At 48.1% G+C, this 21,325-nt stretch overlaps 1 protein-coding gene and 1 long non-coding RNA gene across 4 annotated transcripts in view; one reads left to right on the forward strand and one right to left on the reverse strand.

Annotated features, from left to right (window-relative positions):
• The first annotated feature begins 1,668 nt into the window (after window positions 1–1,668).
• On the forward strand, window positions 1,669–20,489 carry LOC143843981 (uncharacterized). The gene is made up of 3 exons (XR_013233776.1): window positions 1,669–2,129; window positions 8,137–8,233; window positions 20,287–20,489. It is a non-coding gene; the product is annotated as an uncharacterized LOC143843981 (long non-coding RNA).
• Window positions 16,097–21,325, reverse strand: part of LOC143843979 (heparan-alpha-glucosaminide N-acetyltransferase-like) — a 271,359-nt gene continuing 266,130 nt past the window's right edge. For 2 of the 3 annotated variants that reach the window (XM_077350869.1, XM_077350873.1), the window contains one exon: window positions 16,097–17,302. In XM_077350869.1, the coding sequence (XP_077206984.1) occupies window positions 17,121–17,302 (182 nt within the window). In that variant the 3' untranslated portion in view covers window positions 16,097–17,120. The remainder of the gene's footprint in view (window positions 17,303–21,325) is intronic. The other variant, XM_077350872.1, reaches the window with a different exon arrangement.

Below are 21,325 nucleotides of genomic sequence, written 5' to 3' on the forward strand. Positions count from 1 at the left end.
CAGCTGGACATTGCCATCATAAGTGGAGGTAAACCCTTCTAAGATGGGTCAGGTCAGTGGACTTGAAAGGGTGTAACTCTGCTTAGGGTCACATGCAAGCTATTTGGCAAGTTTTCAGACATAAGGGTAGGGACAGTTTCGACTCATCCTCCTCCCTCCCTCCAGACATTATGAAATTGATACTTCACACCCCAGGCATTGCTGGCCCACTAAAGCAGCTAGGAAAAGGAGGTATACTCCCTATGAGGAGCGTGATTGTTCCTCAGACAGTGATACCAATATAAGAGCTGATACTAAATTCCTCACAGAGGAGGATCTAGAGGTAGACATAGAATTACTATAGTCCTCTAAGAGGCTGTTCAAGGTAGAAGATTATAATACCTTGTTATAAAGGACTCTAGCAGCCCTAGATCTTAAGCTTCCTTTAACTGAGGGAACAGAGGAAACGCCTAAAAAGGCCAAACATCCAAAGGGGAAATCAGAGTTCTTTCCATGTGAAGAGACCAAAGGCTTTTTTCTCTTCCAGATTATTTTGGGAGAAAATTCAGGAAGGAGTGGGTAAAGCCCCTGGCTAACAAACAGATCCCTTCATATGCAAAGAAACTTCCTGCAGATACATATGCAAAATGCATATACACTTCCTGAATATGCTGAACAGTTCCTGCAGATACTGGTTGTTGATGCACCCATGGTGGCCCTTCAAGCTCCTGATCTTCTGTCGGAAGATAGCGAAGATACAGTCAAGGATGCATTGGATAAAACAGCAGACTTTGCCATATGTAAGCGTCATGAGGCATCAGCCATGCCATTTCATACTTCTATTTCTTCTGTTATTTCTAGGGATACCATTGTTTGGACTTCCAACTTATTGCTGACAATGACAAGGATAATAGAATCCTTCAGGCAGTTTCCTTTGTGGCTGATGCCACATTAGATGCAGCTATATTTAAAGCTCATAACATTCTGCCTCAATGTCACAGCTTGAGGATTCTGGTGCGAGGAAAAGACCTTCTCTCAGATGAAATTCCAACACAATTCCATAGATTGCAAAAGGAAAGATAGTCTTTATTGAGAATATCCACAAAGCAGAGCAGAACACACAGAGACAGGAACAGAAGCCATTGACAGAGACAAGGAACTATACTTCTCCCCAGTATTATATAGGTCTGGGGGTTCAGGCGGGAACAGTGGTTCGCATAGGAGATGCCTGTGATCTTTTAGGCATGAACTCTCGAGACATCGTCTCCTTCCCCATATGGGGGATAGTTTGCAGCTGGCTGTTTTGTTGCCTCTCTTTGAGCCAAGGACACTAATGCAGTGGTCCCTAACCTCCGGTCCGGGGACCGGTACCGGTCCATAGATCGGTTGGTACCGGGCCACGGCACCTCCTTGTCCTCCTCCCCGGCTGCTGCCTATGGGGTTGCCCTGCCACTCTGCTGCTGGCTCACGTTTGGTTCTCTCCAGTGGCTGCCATGGCTGCGGCTCCCCCTCAGCGGGCACTGCGCAGCTGTGGCACTGCAGAGCTGCTGCTGGCAGCGCTCCCCAGCAGGCGGCGGGAAGTCAGTGGTGCCGGTGGGAAAGCAAGTGGAGCAGGTGCTCAGGTGGCAGTGGCAACGTCACTCGGCAAAAGACTACCCCCTTCCCCCGGGCCTCAGTAAAATTGTGATAAAAAGGTTGGGGACCACTGCACTAATGGATAAGACCAAGTTCCCAGTGAGAGAGAATGGGCAGATGTGTTTGCTGGCTGTAAATACAGATGAAAGAAAACCAACAGAGTGGAGGAAGGAGATAGATCAACCCAATTGAGCCCTAAGCTCAAATACCCCAAAGGCCAACTTCCCCACTTTTTTTCCCTTAAACCCTGGCGGGGTTTATCAAGGTGCCTCTACATTCTCTACATCCTCCACATCCAACCATTCATTTACAGAATCAGGGAAACCCTTCCAGGCAACAAAGTATTGCAGTTGTTTTTTCTGAATGCATGATTTTAACACACTGGAGAGCTCGTAGTGTGTCTCATCTCCCACCATTATAGGGGGGAAGGTGCTGAGGGTTGCCATTTTTTGGAGGCGGCGCTGGCTTCAAAAGGCTCACATGGAACATGGGGTGAACTTTCTTAAAAGTGGTTGGTAAGTTCCGAACTGCTACCTCATTCAGCACCTCTGGGATCTTAAACAGCCCAACAAAGTGGTAGTTCAGCTTCTTGCTGGGGCACCTATTCTTTAGGTGTTTCATGGAAATAAAGACCATGTACCCTACCTAGTAGGTGGGGCTTGGGGCTTGCCATTTTGCCCACCTCTTGTAATCCATGTTAGCATTTTTCAATGTCTCAGAGACTTCTCCCCAGGCTTCCCGTAATTTTGCCACCCAATCCACCATCCCAGGAGGCAAACTAGAGTAGTCCGGTGGTGGGGTCTCTAGTGCAGGGAGAGGCCGGGGGTGTAGCCATTGACCACCTCTAATGGGGACATACCAGTGCTTAAGTGGGGGGGGCATTATTATAAGTGTACTCGGCCAGGGGCAATAATGAAACTCAATCATCCTGGTGATAGTTGATAAAACACTGCAAGTACTGTTCTAGCACCTGATTCGTCCTCTTGGTTTGGTCATTAGTAGCCGGGTGATAGGCTGAACTCAGTGAACAGGTGACCCCCGCCAGTTAGAGTAGGGCTCCCAAAACTTTGCAACAAACTGATTCCCCTTGTCACTAACATTTCTGTCCAGGTAGGTGTGCAGTCTAAGCATGTTGTGAACAAACAGCTCATCCAGTATTTGGGCATTGGCAAAGAGGCGCAGGGGACAAAGTGCTATTATTTGGAGTACAGGTCTATCACTGTACTCCAAATCACCATTTTACCATTGCTGGAGGGAAAGCCAGTGATGAAATCCATGGAAATTACCTCCCAGGGCTTACTAGAGACCTCCAGCAGCTTGAGGGGCTTACCCACCACTCTTTTGTAGTAATACACAACAGGCAGCCCTTAACATAATTCATGTCCCGCCTGAGGCGCTGCCACCAGAATTGTCTGTGCACCTTGCTGTCGTGGCACACCTATAGTATTACCCTGCACAGTGAGGATGGAACATAAACCTTGTCCTTTCAATACCAAAACCCATCATGTTTGAGCAAGGAGATTTTTACATCATTCAATTCTGGGTTGGATGCTAGGGCCTAGTGGGAATCATCAGGCGCCCTTGCTTTGAGATCCAGAAGAAAAGAGGCCCCTGCCTGGGTTTGGCTTCTGGTTTGGCCTAGGAGACCCAGTTGGTGAGAATTGAACACTGTGTCGATGCGCACCTCGCCCTCATGTTGGGGGAGGTGAGATAGAGCATCCACCAGGAAATTGGATTATCCTGGAATGTGACTAAGAGCAAAGTGAAAGCGGAAGAAAAACTCCACCCACCTTATTTGTTTAGCATTCAGTTTGCGGGGCTTCCAGAGAACTTCTAAGTTTTTGTGGTCTGTCAAGACCTGAAAGAGTTCCTTAGAGCTTTCCAGGAAGTGCCTCCAGGTTGAGAGGGCAGTTTTCACAGCCGCAGCCTCTTTTTCCCAGATGACCCAAATCTTTTCTGTGGGGGTGAACTTGAGGGAAAGGTAAATGCATGGGCGCAAACACTTCACCCCACTGCAGCAAAACTCCACCTACTGCTGAATTTGAGGTGTCTACTTGCACAATGAAGAGGTCGTTCATGTAGGAGTGGGCCAGCACCGTCTCGGTAGTAAACAACCTCTTTAAGTTTTTGAAGGCTTGGGACCAAGTGCTCTGACCAAGTGAGGGTTGCCCCAGGTTTTTTTTTTTTTGCTTTCTCCCCCTTCCCTTTTGTTTTCTAAGGTCAGTGAAGCCAACATGTCTCTCACCTTGGCCAGGTCCATTTGGATGCCTGTGGCTGTACCCCAGGTAGTCAATGCTTATTTGGTGGGAACTTGCACTTGGACAGCTTAGGATACAGTTTGTGTTCCCTAAGTCTTTTCAGGACCTCATGGGCCAAAGGGATGTGTTCTCTTTCATCTTTGTTATAGATTAACAAGTCATCCAGTTGTACCCCTCTGTACAACAGATCATGCAGAACCTCATTAATTACATGCACGAATATTCCCAGAGAGCCACTTAACCCGAACGGCATCACTACATATTCAAATTGTCCCATGGGTGTGTTATAAGCAGTTTTACATTCATCTCCCTCTGCAATCTGGACTTAGTGATAGGCTTCCCTCAGATCTATTTTCATGAAAAACTTCCTCCTCTCTAACGTCCCCAGCAAGTCCTTGATGAGAAGGAGGGGGGTAGGCATTGATTTTGGACACTGCATTTATGCCCCTGTAGACCATGCACAAATGAAGGGTGCCTTCCTTCTTGGCAAACAGCACAGGTACCACTATGTGGATATGGCCGGACGGATGAAGCCGTGGGCCAGATTTTTGTCAATGAATTTAAGGAGCTCCTCCAGTTCAGTAGGACTCATGTTGTACAGTTTCACTGAGAAGGGTGACTCCTGGGATCGGTTCAATGGCACAGGCCATCGCTCTATGGGTTGGGAGAAGGTTGTACCCCTCAGAGAATGCCTCGGCCAGGTCCTGGTAGTGGGAGGGGATGGCCACCGCACCCTCAGTGTGGAGTTCCAACACCTGTAGCCAAGGATATTGATGGGCTAGGTGGTTTCCCTCCCCTACAGCCACTCGTGCCACCGAAGTCTATGGTCTATCTATTGGGTTGCTGAACCAGAAGTGGGGCAGGCAAGGCTTCTGGTTAAAGGATAGGGTCTTACCGTCCTGGTCTATACTTGGTTTGTGGGTGTCAAGCCAATTTATCCCCAATAAGATTGAGAATCCCGAGATCAGGGCTACAGTCATGGAAATCTGCTCACAGCGGGTCCCTATGACCAGTGGGGCCATGGCCCCATCTACTTGCCTCATGATGATTGTTTTGTCCAGTTCCACTGTTTCCAGATCCAGCCCCTTTACCACCTCTGGCTTGATCAAAGTCGTGGAGCATCCTGAGTCCATGCACACTTGAACATCCAGTTGTGAACCTTTGTTCTCATGGATTAGCTGCGCTGGCAGGAGGATGGGGGGGGAGGATTCAGCTGTTGGGATCCAAGATCATCGACTCTCCTGGGAACCCGCGAGTTCAGCTGGGAGATTGCAACGCCGGAATAGATGCCCTCCCACTAACACCACTGGGGACTTACATCATCAGGAAAGATGAAAAGAGACATAGCCCGAGGGTCCCTGGATCAGAACACAGCTGTGGAGAGAGACAATGAGGAAAAAGTGCCAAAGGATGAGATTTGGAGAGCTTCCCAGGGAGAAGCAAGGAAGATCAAGGGAAAGGTGCAGTTATAGCAATGGGCTTGCCGACCGGAAGTGGGTGTCAAGACTAGCTATAACAAGTTAGGAGGAGAAACTAAGAGGGCAACATCCCAGAGGAGAGGAAAAAGGGATTTAAGGCCAAATGTGGGGTTAAAGAGGAGGCAGGATCGTGGAATAGTGAGGCAACGACTGTTGGTCCAGGGGCTCTGGAGAAAAGCTCTGGATGAAGCTGAATGGACCTCATTCTGAAACCCTTCTAATGGTTAGAAATCCTTTACTTGGTCTGGGAGTTGTCCGTAGACAACTGGACCCAACATCGGCATAAAAGTGGCAAAGTCCCTTTCAACATGACCCGCCAAAGGATGCCTTGCTATGCAGGTCAAGGTAGTTTTCCGGTGGCAATGGCATAGTGACCTCCTCCCTCTCCAGAATTTTCTTCTTTCAGGTCCTTGGTGTAGATGGGGGCCAGCAAAACCTGGGACCTGCTGTGGTTTTGCGTGTAGGCGGCTTGGGTGGCTGGGTGGCCCAGAGGTTGGACGGCTTGAACTAGGGGCCACTGCTTTCAGATTTGCTCTCTTCTTTGGGCACTCCACCATGAAATGGCCTGCCCCACCACACTCCATACAGAACCCCTGTTGATGGCAGCTTTACCACTCCACTCCTGGGACCTGGTGTCATATCTGTCCTCTTGTCTTTGCCAGGAGCTTTGAGGTAGAAGTGAATTGAGCAACTCCCCCACTACTTTTGGAATTCCTGACATTACTCCAAACCTCCCTTCCTTTGTCGACCTTCATTTTATGGCTCGGAGAGGCTTCCTTTCCCCTGCTATGAGAACTCTCCTTAACTCTAGCTTATCTATCAGTGTCCTTGGTCAGTCTGGTGGTGGCTGGGAATTTACTGCCAAGATCGTCCGGTAGGACAGAACAGATGGCTCCCATTATTCGCATCTTTTAGATCAGCTTTTTCTTGCCGTGACCCCAATTTTGGTGGCAGTGGCATTTGTGCGGGCGGAGAATGTGTGCATGTGGGTGTGCGCATGCACGTGTGCACAGGTGCACAAAAATTGAGTCAGCGTGCAGGCAGACAGTGCCATGGCTCCACTGCCTCTACCTACCACCAACAGCCACTGGCCGCCGCTTCTGCCCGTATCTGCCCACCACCACTAGCACTTGCCTCCGCCTCCTCTACCCACTGCCACCAGCACTCACCTCTGCCCACTGCCATCACTCACCTCCACAAGTCGCTACCGTCCGCTGCCGCTACTGAATCCCTCCCAGTCCCTGGGGATGAGATCACAGTGCAGGACCCCCGGGCCAAAGAGAACGTTGGCAAGGCGCCCAACGAGTGCCCAAACACCACACAGGGAAACCTTGGAGGAGTGCTGCTGGGGTCTGAACCCCCACCCCACATTCCAGCAATTGACAGTGGGGGGGGGGGCTGGGGACTGCTACTGGATCTGCTTGGATGTTGCAATCCAGCAGATCTGAAGCCAGCTTCCCCAAGGGGAACATGGGGGGTATGCTGCTCAACTTCTTAATGATCCACCCTGGAATGAGCCAGCAGGGTGCGGAGAATGGACCTCCCCCCACCTGGCCTTGGGGAGCAGATCCAGACTTGGGAGGGACCAAGTCCCATGAGATTTGGATTTCATGCAGAGATTGAGAGGGCAAGCATTGCAGGTCCCCATTCACACTGAGGACTTGAGGTGTCTGATTGCCATCCAAGATATCCAAACTGGGGGAATTCAATATTTGAGCATCCTGGTGGGAGCTTTCCATGAACTCTATCTGTCCCAACAATCCCTCCTCACAGTTGGGGTGGGGACCCATGACAGAAACCTGGCAGCAGGTCCCTAGGACACCCAGGTTGGGGCTGCCCTGGCCACCATTGGAGCACAAAGCAAAGTGGTGGTGGTAGACCCCCTCCCACAGACACACACCTATCCCCAACCCTGGGGGATCCTGTCATGTCTTCCCACATGAGAACCCAGAGCGAGGGATAACAATGATATTAAATCGTCCTGCTGATAGTTCAGAAAGCACTGCAGGTACTGTTCCAGCACCTGATTCACCCGCTCAGTCTGACCGTTAGTGGCAGGGTGATAAGGTATACTGAGGCCATGAGAGACCCTTGCCAGATCCATGAGCTCCCTCCAGAACTTTGCTACGAACTGGCTTCTGCGGTCCCTAATTATTTTGTGTGTAAACCTGTGGGGTCATACCACATGTGCTATAAACAACTCTGCCAGCTTTTGTGCCATGGGTAGACCTGCACAGCGTACAAAATGGGCTTATTTCAAAAAGTGGTCCTCAACCACCCAGATAACTGTCTTCCCTGTGCTGGGGGGGGGGGGAGATCTGTGATGAAATCCATGGAAATAGTCTCCCAGGGTCAGACAGCCACCTCTAGTGGCTTGAGCAACAAGCCCGCCTCTTAGTTGTGATGCACGTGGGGCAGACTTGACATAGTTCACCACATCCCTTCAGGACCCAGACCACCAAAACTGCCAGCACAGCAAACCCCAAGTTTTGAGAAACCCGAAGTGCCCCGCCGCTTTACTGTCATGGCAGATTTCCAACACTTTTCCACATAGGGAGGAAGGGACATGCAGCAGGACTCCCTTATACTACAGTCCCTGGTGTTCCTTCAGGATATCAGCCAGAGAGGACAACTCGGGATCATTTTGTAGTGCGGCTTTCAATTCAGTTAGGTTGCCACCCTGAGGAGCCCCCCCCCCCCAGGGCATTCAGACGGCAGGGTTAGCAAACCACTTCTAGGTTTTTATGGTCAGACCAAACCTGAAATAGCCCTATCACCCCTTCTAGGAAATGATGCCCCGGTGCTGAGGGCGGTTTTGACTGTGGCAACTTCCTTTTCCCAAATGGCCCAGTTCTTTTCAGCTGGAGAGAACTTGCAGGAGAGGTACGTGCAGGGCTACAGCCTTCCATCCGACCCCATCTGCAACAACCACGGGGGAGGGCTACCCGTGAGTAGCAGGGGAGGAAATCCTTGTAGAAGTTGGTGAAACCGAGGAATGACTGCAACAGCCACCTAGTGCAGGGGACCTTCTAATCCAAGCCCGCTTTTACCTTGGCCGGATCCCATCAGCCAAAACTGGGTAGCCTAGGAAGTCCACCTTTGGTTGGTGAAATTCGCATTTGGATAGTTTCGCATACAACTTATGCTTAGCCAGGCACCTAAGGACCTCCCTCACCAGTTGCACATGTTCTTTTTCCATTTTGCTGTAAATCAACACATCATCGTGTTAAACCACCAACCCCCGATACAGTAGGTAATATAAACACCTCATTAATGACATTCATGAATATACTAGGCGAGCCACTCAAGCCAAACGGCATCACAAAGTATTCGAATTGTTCCAGCAGGGTATTGAACACAATTTTCCATTCGTCCCCCTTTGCAATCTGCAACCGGTAGTAAGCTTCCCACAAATCTAGCTTCATGAAGATCTTCCCCTCCCCTAATCTCCCCATCAAGACCTTGATCAGAGGGAGAGGGTATGCATTCACCCTCGACATGGCATTTATCACCCAACAATCCATACACAGTATGAGGGTGCCATCTTTCTTCTGCGCAAAGAGAACAGGAGCCACCATGGGGGAGGTTGCAGGGTGGATGAATCCCTTCTGCAAGTTCTTGTTGATGAACTTGTGGAGTTCGGTGAGTTCCACCAGGCTCATGTTGCACAGTTTGGCTTTGGGTAACATCGCCCCGGGGACTAGATCGATGGCACAGTCCATGGCCTGGTGAGGGGGTAGTTAATCACACTCTTTCTCAAAGAAGGCTTCAACCAGAGCAGGGGGAGATCTCCCCTTCCTCCTCATGCAGGCCCACTGCTCGAAGCTAGGGGTTGTGGAACACTGGGAAGTTAGACTAGGATACCAGCATTCTGGCCACAGCTATAGCTGGGCTCCTGACATCCTCCCAAAACCAAAAGTGGGGCCGGTAGTTGGGATGCATGAAGTTCAACATTTTCCTGTCCCAGTCAATCTCAGGATAGTGGGTGTCCATCCAATCCAGTCCTAGCAGAATGGAGAAACCCGCTATGGGGTTGACAATGAGGGAGATGCTTTCCCAGTGGGGCCCAATATTCATGGCCAGAACGGAGGTGGCATGTGTTATCACCTTCCCCCCATCAGGGCCCCATCTACCTGGCACATCAGTATTGGGCACTCCAGCGGAACCTGCCCCACACCCAAAGCATCCGCGAGTTCGTGTTTGATCAGGGAGGCAGAGCGCCCAGAATCCACACAAACCTTGACTTCAGCCTGGGAGTCTCTATATTTGTTGATCAGAATGGCAGGTAGGAATATAGGGGGAGAATCCTGTGGGGAGGCAAAGGGGTTCTGACTGGCAAGGCCCGCCGAGGGGCAGCACACTGGGCTGGATGTGGTAATTTTCATCTCCACCGCTCTCGCTCTTGGTGTTCTCCGGGGGGCACACAGCATGCCGCGGGACTTGCCTCCACCAAGGGGGGGAGTGGCTGGTAGGTATTGCCTTGTCTGTGGTTGTCTTTGGCTTTGCCTTTCGCTTTGGGGTGAAGGATGGCAGCCCCTGACTTGCGCCACTGTGCCCACTGAACTTTCTTTTGGGGCATTCAGCTGTGAAATGGCCTTTGTCACTGCAATCTAGGCAAAGCCCCAACTGGCGCCATCACTCTCTCTCGGTGAACGTGTAGGTGCTTTCCCCAGCCTCCCATGTGAGCTGGTTTTGCTGGGGGAGAGAACCAGCCTTTTGTACATTTTGTAATCCATCATCTCGGGCTCAACCCGTCTGGCCCTCAGTATCCACGCTTCCAGGTCTTCCCCAACCAGGACCCCTTGGGCATAAATGGCATCTGCAAGAGACCGATCCAATCCAAGTTTAACTGCTTCTATTCTCTGCTCCTTGTTCAAAGTCCCTAATATCCCAAATAAGGAGCTGATGTCCATAACGTCCATAACGTATTCGGCCACTGGGTGGCCCTTCTGTTTCAGGTGGCTCAGTGCCTTCTGTGCCTTCATCTCCCGGAATGGATTCCTGAAGGCCCTCATCAGGGATTTACGGAAGGGGATCAATTGGGTAGCTTCCGAGGCTTGGGCATCGTTTTGGTCAATCCACCAGTCCCCTGCCTGCCCTTCCAGGTTATTTCCCAGAGTCCACACCAAATCAGCCTAGGAGGTGAAGGTGGCGCACCAGTCTGCCAGGAACCCCTTCCACTTGCAACAAGAAGTAAGACAGTTTCTCTGTCCTGGTCAGCTCGAATGGCCACGGTTAAGATGAACTTGTTGCCTAAATTTAACTTTTTATTCCAAATGTTACCAATAGAGATCCAGGAGAAAACACTGAGAAAATGGCAATCAGTGATTAATAAATTTATCTGGAGTGGAAAAAGACCAAGAGTTACTTTTAAAATACTTCAATATGTGAAGGAGAGAGGAGGTCAAGGTGTTCCTAATCTAAAACTATACAAAGATGCAGCAGCACTTACATATATAGTGGACTGGGCATGGGAACTGCTATCAAGAGAACTGGTATTTGAAAGAAAAACCATAGGTAACAGCTTCCATCAAAGACTATGGTCAGCAGGAAAACAAAAACAAAAAGCAATATCAAATACCTGGATTAGTGGACTTTTGAATGTATGGTCAAGATACAATAAAAGACTATCTTCAGCATCATCAATACTGAAATCGCCAATTGAAGCATATTTTGGCAAAGCTCAACAGAAAAGACTGACTTGTCTACAGTACAAAGACTTAATATTAAAAACTGGCAAGCTGAAGGATATGCAAACAATAAAGAAAGAAGGAGTAGAAATTCAATGGTTAGAGTACAACCAATTATTATCTAGATTTAAAGCAGAGTTTCAGCAACCGTTAAATCCAGAGGCTCCAATACCAGAATTTGAAAACTTGGTAATCCAAGATAAACCTCACTTGCAGGGCCAAATATACAAACTGTTATTAAGGTATGAGACGGAAATGGAACGGGTTAAGCCATGTATGATTAAATGGATGCAAAATATTGAGACAAATGTGACAATGGAACAATACCTAAGTATACTAATAGTTAAATACTGAAAGAAAATTGGTATAAAATGTTTTACAGGTGGTATGTGACACCAAAAGTGATCGCCAAAATTGCTAAAAATTGTGATAACAAATGCTGGAGATGTGGTGATAAACTAGGTTCTTTTTTTCATATGTGGTGGAAATGTGAAAAAGTTTATAAGTTCTGGGCAAAAATACACACCATTGTGCAGAAAATGTGGGGTCTTAGATTTCCTTTGAAAGCTGAATCTATGTTACTAAGTATACCTCCGCAGTTCCTCCCAGCTCATACCCGAAGTTTATTCTTCTATGCGACGACGGCAGCAAGACTAGTACTAGCCAAGAAATGGAAAACGCAAGAACTACCTTTGATAGAAGACTGGTTGAACAAACTAGCGGACTTTGCTAAGATGGCCAAACTGACACTGATAATCAATGGAAAAAGAGAAGAGGCGTTTCAAGAACAATGGGCCCTTATCTGAATTACTTAAGAAAATAATCTAAAAGGGGACTGAAACGGGGAATTAAGGGTATCAAATGAAGAGTATAACCCCGTAGCGTAAAGAAATAAAGCAATCTCAAGGAAGATGAGAACTGTGGGTCAGGAACTAACGTTTCATGATACTCTGCTCCTACTAGGTCCCCTTCCTACGCACCTCTGGAGTCGAGAGGCTTGGAGGGTTATGTCTTATGGAAGCATTTTATCAGAATTGGGGCATGCATGTACTCTGAATCTACCCACTTATTATCGGAGTCTTGGAACCCCTTCCGAACTACCAGATACTGCAATCGTTTTCTCTGGACACAAGAATTGATTGCCTCCGAGACTTCATAGTGCGATTACCATTTGGATTCCCTGCTCCAAAACTTGATAGCCAAGAGAGTCAGTTTGGCTCTTGTAGAATTTGCATTTGGACATCTTAGCAAACAGCTAAGAATACAGCTAAGAATACAGCACAGAAAGGCTGGGGTGCCTATCATTATGACCCACCATAGGTCACCTGGCTGGGTGGCTCGTTATCATTTCCCGGAGGCGGATGGGGCAGGCTGCTCACTTGGGGTGGGCAGGTTGGTCACCCATTTCCTTTGCTCTCTTTACTTTGCTCCTCCGGGCTGCACATGGAAGCAAACATTCCACAGGACTTACCCCCTGTGAGTCCCAAAGCTCTGGGTTTCTCTGAAGGTTATCTTGACTTGGGTTTGGAGGCTGCATGCTGTCCACCTGGAGTTCCCCCATGGCAAGCAGCAGGGCATCATTTTGGACATTCAGACGCAAAGTGCCCCTTCTCACCACACTCGAGACAGAGTCCCAGTTGCCAATGCCAATCCCTTTCTGGGGCCATTGCGTGGAGTGGGTTCTTCTCTGGACACCCTCCCCCACTCCCTCATCCTGGCTTACTACTCAAACTGGGAATGGCCTGTTACCTCCAAGGTTTATAGTCCATTAGTTCCAGCCTCGACTCTCCCCGCTCTCAGGATCCAGGCATCCAGGTTCTCATGTATAGGGACCCCGTGGATATAGATTGACTCATGAACGTTTCAATATTTTGTTTTTCATTTAAGTTCCAGTTTCCCAAACAGGGAATGTAGGTCTCCAATGTACTCGGCCACGGGGCGTCCCTGCTGCTTCAAGCACCTTAGGGGAATATTTCTTGGTGTCATCTGCCAGCCATTACGGCCAATCCTCATGCCTCCGATTCTCCCAAGCATGGGGTAGTACTGTCGGAGTGCTTTGTATCTGTTGCCTGGCCCCATCAAAGGGCTCTTTGATGATTCCCAGGTCTGGGTGGCCATGGAAGCTAAGTCCCAAACAGAGGGAGGTAGGGGTTCCTTCACTACACTTGTCTCTTGGCCAATCACAACTGCCTATTGCTCTGGGCAGCTTCCCTCCACTTGGCCTCGGCCTCCTCGATAGAGAGAGATGCCTGTATAGTTCGTTCAGGTCCTGAATTTTCTATGACCACACCAGTGGAACATCATCAACAAGAGGGACAAGCAGCTCGTGGTTCCCTCCAAGGTCAGGTTAAGCCTCAGGTGGTAGACACATCATTCCAATCTTAAATAGGGAAACCATTTATTCTCTCCAAGGAGGTGGAACTTTTCAAGGATACCAGCCTTCTGGGATGGGGAGCCACTTACCAGGGGAAGCTAGCGCAGGAACTATGGTCGACAACTGAGAAGCAACTTCCAATCAACCTATTGGAAACCAGAGCCATGTTCAAGGTGCTTATTCATCTCAGCTCAGGTCTCAAGGGAAAGGGTTTTCTGATATGGACGGACAACATAGCCACCAAAATTCACATAAATCACCAAGGAGGGTCTCGTTCTCCAGCCCTTCACGCAAAGGCCATGAGGTTCCTGCAGTGCGCAGAGCATCACCTAAAATCCATCTGAGCCGAACATATTCAGGGAATTCACAACTGCAAAGTGGATTGGCTAAGCCAAAGAACGATCTCAGAGCTCAGAATGGTCACTCAAGAAAGAAGTGTTTCAGATCATGGGAGTTCCAACTGTTGATCCATTTGCATCCAGCCTGAATACTCAGCAACCGAGGTTCCTTTCCAGGTTCAATCATCAAGGGGGCAAAGCTACAGACACACTACTTTCTTTGTGGCCAAGAGATTTCTTTTATGCCTTTCTACCAATCCCGTTGATTTCCGGGGTATTCAGATGGATCAGACTTTTCAGGGAAGAAGTCAATCCAGTAGCTCCTCATTGGTCAAGAAGGTCATGGTTCTCCTCAATTCTGCAGATGATGCTACAAGGTCCTCTTATCCTACCAGTGATAAAAGATCTTCTGCAACAGGGCCCAGTTTGGCACCAAAGTCCAGAGTGGTTCCACCTAGTCACTTAGAGATTGAGCGGAGGAGACTCCTAAGACAAGGTCTTTCTCAAAAAGTGGTAAATACATCCTGGTGGCAAGGAAGACTTTCACTAATCGTATTTATGGTTATACATGGAAGGTTTTCTACAGATGGGACAAGAGAAAACACATCTCTCCTGTGTCTCCTGGACTCAAGGGAGTCCTAGACTTCTCTCAGGATGGACTGGATTAGGGCCTTAAAGCATCTACCTTGAGGAGACAGGTAACTGCCATTGCCATGTATTCTCCTATATAGCACAGATTCCCAGTGTGGAATCTCAGCTTGGTGATCAATGCCCTTACTTATCCACTGTTCGAACCTATTACAGAGATAGACGTGAAGTTCTTAAGGATGAAGACACTCTTCCTGATAGCAGTAACATCAGCTAGATGGATTTCAGATACAGGGGCACAATCAGCTAATCCTAAGAAATGATGATATTATCCATTCAGACCCTTGGCGATTCTATAGGAAAGTCTTTGCCATGCGTCCCTGTCTCTGACTGCTTCTTTTAATTGGTTCATGGTCATCCCTGTATTGGTTTTGATCGTGTCGAGCCAGCAGATCCTTTGGTGGCCACATTTCCTTTTGCCGCTGACTATGTCGAGCATTAATGATTTTTCTAGCAAGTTTGATCGCATGATGGGTCCAAAGTAAGTGAGTTTTAGCTGTAATAACTTCCCTTCTAATGACAATCCTAAGATATGCATTTGCCATAAAGAAAATGCCTTTGGCATTCTTTAGGTGTGCAAAGAGCCTTAAAGGCTTTCCTCAAGGACTGCAAGATTCCAGAAATGAGAGAGTATCTTTATTTCCATTGCAGTGCCTATTAAGGGCAGCACAATGTTGAAGTCTTCCCTGAGCAGATGTCTCATGGAATGTATTGTGGAGGCTTACAAGGCCTCAAGCAAGCCCGTACCAGAGGGCATTCTGGCACATTCAGTCTGTAGTGCTGCTACTTCAGCAGCCTCACTAAATCAGATTCCTATAGAAGAGATATGCAAAGCAGCTACAAAGCAGTTGTCGTCACTAAACACAATGAATTAGATCAATTCAGCTTAGCTGATGCCGCCTTTGGAAGGGCTGTCCTGCAGGAGTTGAGAGAATGGCCAGTGGCTTACCAGTGAGAGGTCCTTCTCCCCAGAGGTACAGGAAGACATCTTCATCCCTCACTAGAAGTTGCTACCTTGCTTGTTATTCTTTACACCTGTTAAGATTCTGTTGTTGCTTTCCAGGAGTTATAGTTATCCTTTTTTATTTTCTGGGACTGCTTCTTATTTATAGTAACTTTTCTTGAGTCAATATTCAGTCTTTTGTGCAGTCCTTTGTGCAGTCAAGGATTCCTTGGCAGTCTCGAACTGGGGCAAGAATTCATGTCCTCTACCAGAAAAGAAAGGGAAAAAATCGAACTGCCTCCCTGAAGAGAGGAGTGAAAAACACCCAAAGATGTCTTCTTATACTTCTGGGGAGAAGGACCCCTCACAGGTAAGCCACTGGTTGATCTCCAAATGATTGGGATATCTTTTAATATTTCCCCTTTTTTACAACTTTCAGGAATTTTTTGGAACTTTTTTGGAACTTTTTTGCAACTTTTTTTGCAACCTTTTTGCAACTTTCAGGAATTTTCAACTATATTGTGCCTCTTATATATAATTATTCCCTTCACTTGCTGTAAACAGTTTTCTTCTTACCCTGAGACAATGGTCTGAAAATTACATCATGTGTGCCTGAATATTTATCAGTCCTTATAACCTCTGGCTCCAAATTGGATGCCAAAAATTTTTTGGAATGCTGCTCAAGAATCCTTTATGTATGAGCTTCTAGGGTTGAAAGGAAAAACAAATAGGCAGCTGGTGACACAATTCAAATTTCAGTACAATATGTTTTATTTGTGATTCAAATTGATAAATCTTCTAATAACCAAGGGGAGATGCAGGACTGTTTTCAATATCATATTTCATAGCTATAAGAACATAAGAAGACCAGTAATTCACCTAGCCCAGCATCCCATCTCACACAGTGGTCAACCAGTTACTCTGGATGGCCAACAACAATGCATAGATGTATGGGATTCAAAAGGCGAAATATCAGGAGAAGGTCTCAGCCTCTATGCTATGTTGTTGACCATTAGTTCTGTCTGTTTTGGCAGAACGGTCAAGCAGAAGAAGCAGAAGCAGAAGCAGCAGCAGAAGAGTTGGTTCTTATATGCCGCTTTTCTCTACCTGAAGGAGTCTCAAAGCGGCTTACATTGTCCTTCCCTTTCCTCTCCCCACAACAGACACCCTGTGAAGTGGGTGAGGCTGAAAGAGCCCTGATATTACTGCTCGGTCAGAACAGCTCTTTCAGTGCTGTGGTGAACCCAAGGTCACCCAGCTGTCTGCATGTGGGGGAACGCAGAATCAAACTTGGCTCGCCAGATCCAAAGTCTGAACTCCTAACTTAAAGCCAACTCATAGCATCCCCATAGGGTTTCAAGAGAAAGAGACAAAACATATATGGTTTGACATTGCCTGCCTTGGAACTATTGGGCAGAATACTTCCTTCAAAAACACCCCTGGAAAAGAATCTGGATTCCTCAGAATTACACAAGATTTTGTAAGAAGGATGGAGCTGACTGTGCTGTGCCTCTTCTTCATCCATTCTACACAAACAATGTGTGATGTTATTTGCACTGCCTTATCATGGCAGGACCACTGGATCCTGTGGAATCCTCCAATACGATGACATCACACATCATTTGTGTCAGTGTTGCAAGAACAGAAGAAGAAGAATCAGCAGTGATGGCTCCATCTCACCTACAAACTTGGTCCTCAGGTTTTGAGACTGCATCTTTCAGTTATTGCAACTGCAACACAAAATCAAACAGTAAATCATTCATCATGTCTAATACAGTCATATTTTCAGAAAGAACTTCTTCTTGTAGAGGAGATAAGCAATAAATACCCAGATCGCTGTGCCCAGCAAATTTTGAAGGAGGAGCTCTGTGTGGGAGGCTGGAGACTTCATTTCCCAGCTGAAGGGGAAGTAACTGCCCAGAAGGGAGTGTCCAACGTAGACAAAGATTGAATTCATCCCTGTGCATTCATGAAAAGCAAAGCAAACATTTCAGGATGTTCCCTCTTGACCGTTGTGTAACACATTGTACATTTTTTTTAAATGCTGGAGATTTTAATGATAGCGTTCCCTGATGCTGCATATCCTTCTTATGAGATCATGCTTTAGTGTTTTCTCTTGGCCCATGGCCTGATTTGAAAGCTGAGATTCCTAGGAAGGCATCAGAGGTTGCCAGCTTCTGTACTGCTGAGAGATCCAGGAGGATGGACTTGTCTGCCATAGCAAATGCATCAACAAAATTCAGCGATACCTTCGAATCCTACCAATGGATGAGTTATTGCAGGTCCCTTTTGAGCCTGCAGGCAGCACTAGCATTCTGACACCCAGCTCACAGGACACAGAGATACACAGGAAGCCCAAGTGCAGAGAGAAAGAGGGGTCATTCGAGAAGAAAGACAGATGGTATTTATACCCCAACTTTCACTACCTGAAGGAATCTCAAAGACCCATTATGTACAGGGAAAAATGTGCCGCGATGGTGGCCCTGATTATGCATGACGGCAGCAGCGGCCGAGCGCAGGGCTGACGCAGGCCTCCGAATAACCCGAAAGAAAGCGAAGGCTGCCTGCCAGCCTGGACGCAACCAGATGCAACGCTGGGGACAGAGTGTGCATAATCGGGGAGCCCTATGGCCAGCAAGACAGCGCAAACCCGGAGGCGGCTGCTGGAACATCATTTCCGGCCCACACCAGCAATAGTGTTCCATGTACCCGCAGCCAGGCCATGGAATGTGGAGAACAGGAATGGAACAACGACCATGGAGGCCGAGACGCAGAGGGCACAGTTCTGGTTCAGGGGGGCTGTCTCACAGGGGAGGGGGACCCAAGGGCAGGCAAAGGCACCCGGAGCAGGCACCTGCCTGCCTGCCTGCCCTGAGGACTGGGGGGAAGGCGTTGGAGGCAGAAGGTGCAAGGGTCGGGGGCAAAGAGGTAAGAGGCAAAGTGGAAGAACTCCCCCTCCCCACCCTTTGGAGTCCGGAGTGCCATTTGGTTTGGGGGATGAAAGCAGGGGGTCTACTCCTGTAAAAGAGCCTGTCCGTGAGGCACTGGCAAGCCGCTCCAGCCCCAAGCAGCCTTCCCCTTTCATTCTGGATTCACCTCTCCTGGGTTGGCTTTTTGGAAGCCCGCCCTGCTTAGGGAAGCTCCAGGGGTCGGACTGGCCTTGGGAGATGCCCCCCCCACCGCCGCCGTGTCTTTGCTTCCCAATCTCCAGCCGACTTTGAATCCCAGCCATTCTTCCTCCTTCCTCGGCCTCCCCCGCTTTGCTGGTGGCCTCGCTCCTTTGCAGGTTTACTTGCGACTTAGCCCCCTCTGCTCGAGGCTGGTACACGAACGTCCCCTCACCTGGCAGGCATTCCCGCCGTCACTCCTGGCCCAGGCTTCCTTGCTAGTAAAGCCAGGCACAGGCCCACCTGCAGGTGCCTCTGCCCCCCTGGTAATTCACCTGTTTATTACACTCAAAGAAAGGCTCTTTCAGGGGGGGAGCGAAGTGAGGCATCAATAGCCCTGGCCGGGCTGCTTGGCGCGGGCTCCATTCATAGAAGCGACGGCACAGCTCTGAACGATAATCCCTGCAGAAGAGAGCCCCTCGCCTGCCCACCCGCCTGCCCGCATGTAAAGTGCAGCCCCTCTTGGTGGGGGGGGGGCGCAGATGCCCAGGGGCCCCTCTAGAGTCTGTGGCTGGAGCGGCCGATGGAATGATGCCTTCATCTTCCAGCAGTCGAACCTCCGCACAGTAATGGATGCTGGTTGCTGGGAACCCTACCATCACAATTGGCGGCGTCCGTGTTCTAGCCCTCATAGTCGCCCATAGTGCGTACCCCCAGCGGCGGTGGCTGATGAAGCTGTACTGGCCACCACAGAACAGGGTGGAGAGCCACTTCAACCACCAACTCAGCCGTGTACATAACATGGTCAAGTGGGCATTCGGCCCAGTGGAAATGCCTGCTGTCTCGCCTGCAGGTGGCCATTGAGAATGTCACCCCAGAGATCATCACCTGTGTGATCCTGCACAACATCAGCGAGGCACACGGCCACGAGATCGGCCTGGACATGTTGCCCAGGGAGTCTGGTTAAGTGGAGGAGGAGGAGCTCCCAACAACACAGCAGCGTTTGCGCACATGGCAGGAGGCTCGAAGTGAACTCAGACACATGAAACCAAAAATAATCCAGCTTTCCTCAATTTACCAAATTTAAATACCACACTGGTATTGGAGTTTGAAAGTATTGGGAAATAACAATATTTTTTAGATATAATTTTCTCAAAACCAAAAAGTACTGGGCTGTTCTGTGAGTGTACACCGTTATGACTACAAAATCTCTCTATATAATAAATTGTTGCCAAATTAGGACTCTAAACAAGGACAAGCAGGACTATGAAGCAGAATGTTCAGGCAGGTCTTCCTTTTGGTTAAGAACATGGAAGTAGAGATGCCATTCTCACATGTTGAAAACTTGCATGTTAGGGAGAAGACTAGACCAGACAACTTCCATATGAAATTTGGCTAATAAAACTGCACTTCCATGCTCAGGGAAAAAAATAGAGACACAAGGAATTCTCCCCTGAGGTGGTGTGGGTGGAACATGAATGTTTCTGGAGTGAAATGAAATTGCAAATGGGGAGTCCTTACATTCAATCTGTGTCTTCATTATGTTCGATAAAGAACTCCATGGTACACTACTGGTGGTCTCTCTCTTGGTTGAAGAAATTCACCTAAGTGCCCCTTTTGGTGTGTATTATTTGTTTTGTGATAGGGAGAATATTTGTATGGGAAGAAGAACGGATTCACTGCAGAAAGTCAAAACTACCTTGTAGCGCCCCACCCCCTACCGAAAATGCTATTCTGCAATGATTAATTGAAGGCAAGAGAGAGGAACAACAAAAGAATGTTCCGATCACAAGCTGTTTTCTGTGCCGACAATAATGTAACTCCATTTTAATGCAGCTGCTTTTGAAGGAAGAAGAGGAAGAAGGGACATGGATTAAATGACCTAAAGAAATCAACCACGGCCACAATATTACATTACACTTTCAAAGTGGAGACCTCCATTGGAAGAGGCAAGCATGCCCATGTTGCAATTTTATTTCCAACCATTGATTTTGTTGCTCTTTAACTACATCATAACACGATAAAAATTACAATGTATACACTGGTTTCTCTTCAGATTACATACATTTTTCACCTTTTAACTAAAATGTAAACAATTTTTTAAAAAAGCAGGGAGAGGGGAGGCGGGGTGAAGAAACATTGATGGAGATGTGACACAACATGGTGGATGGCTGGGGAGCAAATCTGAACGGCTGGAATTCCTCATTGGATAACTTTGAGTTAACACCTGCAGGAAAAATAAATTTGCCACAAAGTAGGATTTGGAAACCCCCTTCAAGGATCGCTGCCTTGTTGTGGCAAGGGGGCTTGCGTAGTTCAGTGAAGCTATGAGCTATACCGTGCAGGGCCACCCAAGACGGACAGGTCATAGCTGAGAGCTCTGACAAAAGGTGATCCACTGGAGAAGGAAATGGCAAACCACTCCAGTATCTTTGCCATGAAAACTCTATGGACAGTTCCAATAGGCATAACGATATGACACTGGAAGATGAGCCCCTCAGGTCGGAAGGTGTCCAATATGCTACTGGGGATGAGCAGACGGCTAGTACGAGTAGCGCCAGAATGAATGAAGCGACTGGGCCAAAGCCGAAAGGACGCTCAGTTGTGGAAGAAACTGGTGGCGAAAAGACAGTCCGATGCTGTAAAGATTTTTATTCCATAGGAACCTGGATCGTCAGATCCATGAATCAAGGTAAGCTGGACGTGGTCAAACAAGAAATGACAAGACTGAACATCGACATTTTAGGAATCAGTGAACTAAAATGGACAGGAATGGGTGAATTTAATTCAGATGACCATCAGGTATACTACTGTGGACAAGAATCTCGCAGAAGAAATGGAGTAGCCTTCATAATCAATAAGAGAGTAGGAAAAG

The sequence above is a fragment of the Paroedura picta genome, chromosome 8 (genome assembly GCF_049243985.1).
Source record: "Paroedura picta isolate Pp20150507F chromosome 8, Ppicta_v3.0, whole genome shotgun sequence".
Lineage (NCBI taxonomy): Eukaryota > Metazoa > Chordata > Lepidosauria > Squamata > Gekkonidae > Paroedura > Paroedura picta.